The following is a 3582-nucleotide window of genomic DNA, read 5'->3' on the forward strand; positions in this document are numbered from 1 at the left end:
CCTAAAAGCATTACTAGCAGAAATTTACAAGTATCTCTTAATTTCAATTTTTAAAAGAGATTATGTAGACTTCTGCTTAAAGGGGCTTTTATTTTGAATTATATAGAGTAGCTAAGAAATACTTTACCATATTTCCAGAAGTATACTCTGGTTCTTAATTTATTTGACCACTCCTATAAATACTACTAGACAATTATTCAAATCAGAAGATTACAGCACTTCCTCTAAATTACAAAATAAACAGCCACATGTTTACTATCCTCATGTGCATTTGAACACCACAAAATAATGGATAATGCTCCATGGGTATTATTTTTTTAACTCATACAACATACTTAAACTTCCACAAGTAAATCCTTACTAATACTTAGGCTAACCTTTTCATTTTCTTTCTTTTCTGTCTCATTACATGTGAAATTTTAATGTAGTTTCAATATATTGGCCATTCATAGAATGTTTTTTTGTTTGTTTTTTGTTTTTTTAATATATTTTATTGAATTTTTACAGAGAGGAAGAGAGAGGGATAGAGAGCCAGAAACATCAACGTAAGAGAAACATCGATCACCTGCCTCCTGCACATTCCCCACTGGGAATATGCCCACAACCAAGGCACATGCCCTTGACCGGAATCAAACCTGGGACCCCTGAGTCCGCAGGCCGACGCTCTATCGACTGAGCCAAACCGGTTAGGGCTAGAATGTTAATCATAAATTTATTTCAGTGGCTAATTCCTTTATTCAACTAAGAGATAAGTACATTTTCCCATAACTTGTTATTCTCATATAATCAGAATGTCAAATTTTAGAGGATCATCATAATTTAAGCCCGGGGTCATTTCTAAATTATAATGGCAAGGTAAAATAATCTAAAACGTACCTTGAGAAGTTCAACAAGCCTGCATAATGCCTTAACTGAGGTTTTGGTCATTGGCTTTTGCATGGACATGTAGAGATTCATTGTGGTTTTAATAATATTACTAATACTGTATGCATATAAGAAGCCCTATAAAAATAAAACATTGATTATAATCACATAAAAATATTTCATTTCTTCACAATTTCAATCTCTATGTAATAATTATTCATCAATTTACCAATAATTAATATTTCTAAATGTCATTTTAACCGTTTGGCTGCTGACGTATTTTTTCAGACATATGCCAAAACTGCAGCACTAATTGCGCGTGTATGGGAAAAAATGTAAAACACTTTTTATACAATAAACTCACTTGTATTGCTTTGCAACAACAAAAATTAAAAAATACCAATTGTTTACATAAATTTGTTTTAAATAAGAAGAGCGTGATAGCGCTCCTTAGCAGTCAAACGGTTAAAGTCACCTCTTATGATTTCTAAATACTCTTCCCCCCACAATGTTATACATTGTGGTTAAGTTTCAAGCAGCCCTTAGAAGATTTTTTAGTCTATCACATGCCAGAAATTTAGTGCTGTTGAAATTATAGTATATAATCACAGTTAAAAAAATCCTTACATTAAAAAAAACACATAAACTTCAGAAAAATTATTAGAATGTCAGGAAGATACCTCTTCACCCATACCTTATCTGCCACACAAGAAGATAAAGGCTCCTATCTGCCTGAAGCTTAAGACAAAAGCTGAGGGGTCTAAAGAACTAGGAATTTCAAAATGCTCTCTGGCCAATAAAGAAATACAAATGTATTTCTCAGTTTGAAACCACTGCCCCCTTTCCTTTTCACCTGGGCCTATACTCACAGTCCACCTGCTACCATATTCCCTGCCTACGCTGGTGCTAATCAGGACTTTCTCTCCTCCCTGCCCAGTAAGAACAAACTCTTGCCTACCCTTCTATTCATGAAGGAAGCACATGGGTCTTTTGAGGTTTTACAAAAAAAATAGTACTAATAAATCCAGGAAAAGAGTAGGACATAAGAAAATGGGACAAATATTTACATTTAGACCCAAAAAGGACACAGAAACACTAAGATAATAATGGAGACTCTCTGAGTTTATAAAGGACTAAAAAAGATACACTTACAGGTTAGAGATAAACCTAAACTATACTACTGTGGACATGTCCAAGGAGCTCAGCTGAAGCTATATGCCAGTGATTCTGAACCTCTGTCTCCTGCCCTACCATATGTGAGAGATCAAGTACTCTCCCATCAGTAACAGTGGCTCACTAAAGGAGTGACACTCAATGTGGGGTGGGGGTTTCTCTGAACCAGTAATAGCTAGGTGGTAAAAAGAGGTGCTAAATTAAGAGAATTAAGAAATGAGAGGGTAACATTCTAAGAAAATTGGCAATAAGACCAAAGCTTGGGGATTCATGCTGTAAAAAGCTACAACCTTTCCTTGTCAGCTACGAGACTATAATACCAGACTTTGCCCTAGAGCAGTGATGGTGAACCTTTTGAGCTCGGCGTGTCAGCATTTTGAAAAACCCTAACTTAACTCTGGTGCCGTGTCACATATAGAAATTTTTTGATATTTGCAACCATAGTAAAACAAAGACTTATATTTTTGATATTTATTTTATATATTTTAATGCCGTTTAACAAAGAAAAATCAACCAAAAAAATGAGTTCGCGTGTCACCTCTGACACGCGTGTCATAGTTTGCCATCACTGCCCTAGAGCAACACTGGGAAAGGTTAAAAAGCAGAAACAAGAAACAGCAAAAGCGTAACTCTAAGGCAGGGAGAAAAGGGGGGGGCTATCAGTTGGGGGGTAAAGAGGATACAGAATTCATGGACTGATATCACACCACTCCCAGATAGAGATGGTCAATAATTTGTTAAGGATCTATCTATATATAAAAGCCCAGTGACCAAACGGCAGAAAGACCAGAATGACCGGTGGCTATGACATGCACTACAGCAGCCAACCAGCCTGATCTGGGCTCCGATTGGCCCCCAACACCTCGATAGGGGTTGGGGCTGGCTGGCCAACTGCCCGCGGCCCCTGTCCCCGGCTGGCCTGGTGGCCCCATTGGGGTGGACTGGCCGAGCCTCACCCATGCACGAATTCGTGCACTGGGCCTCTAGTTTCTTTATGAAACATTCTCATTGTCAGTTAGATTTAATTTTTCATTTTGTTAAAATTTTCCATTTTTTTGGTGTATAATATTTTAAAAGTATAAATGGGGAGGGAGATGTCGTGGGTCTGGTTTCTGTTAACAGCAGAATAAATAATTTGGACCAACCTTCCCACTGACAACTAGAAAATCCAGGAAAAACATTTTTATAAACTTCTTGGAAGGCATTAAAGCTATCAAGAATAAAGGAAATGTAAGACCAAGATCTGGGAGAATAAAGTGAGAGAACTGAGCTTGGCGATGGAGGCTACTTTCTCTCAGAGCAGTAATTTCCAACCAGAGTGCCATAAGAATTTTTAAAACATGCAATACTTATTTGATCAGGGGCACTGACCTCTTTTCCCTTAGATTGTCAAATAAAAAAATGACAACAGTCAACACAGCAATAGCCATCCAGTGTGAATAAATCAAAAATTATATCTATTTTTTGTTGGATCAGCAATATGTTTATTTTTGGTATGCCACAGAATTTTAGTAATTAATTAATGGGTGCCATGAGATGAGAAAG

The 3582-nt window shown here is 36.9% G+C and overlaps 1 protein-coding gene across 1 annotated transcript in view; it reads right to left on the reverse strand.

The window, feature by feature from the left end:
• KIAA1033 (KIAA1033 ortholog) overlaps positions 1–3582 on the reverse strand; it is a 56924-nt gene that overhangs the window by 27203 nt on the left and 26139 nt on the right. The window contains exon 13 of the mRNA XM_015567578.1: positions 877–1002. Within this exon, the coding sequence (XP_015423064.1) occupies positions 877–1002 (126 nt within the window). The remainder of the gene's footprint in view (positions 1–876; positions 1003–3582) is intronic.

The sequence above is a fragment of the Myotis davidii genome, unplaced genomic scaffold (assembly GCF_000327345.1).
Source record: "Myotis davidii unplaced genomic scaffold, ASM32734v1 scaffold120, whole genome shotgun sequence".
Classification (NCBI taxonomy): domain Eukaryota; kingdom Metazoa; phylum Chordata; class Mammalia; order Chiroptera; family Vespertilionidae; genus Myotis; species Myotis davidii.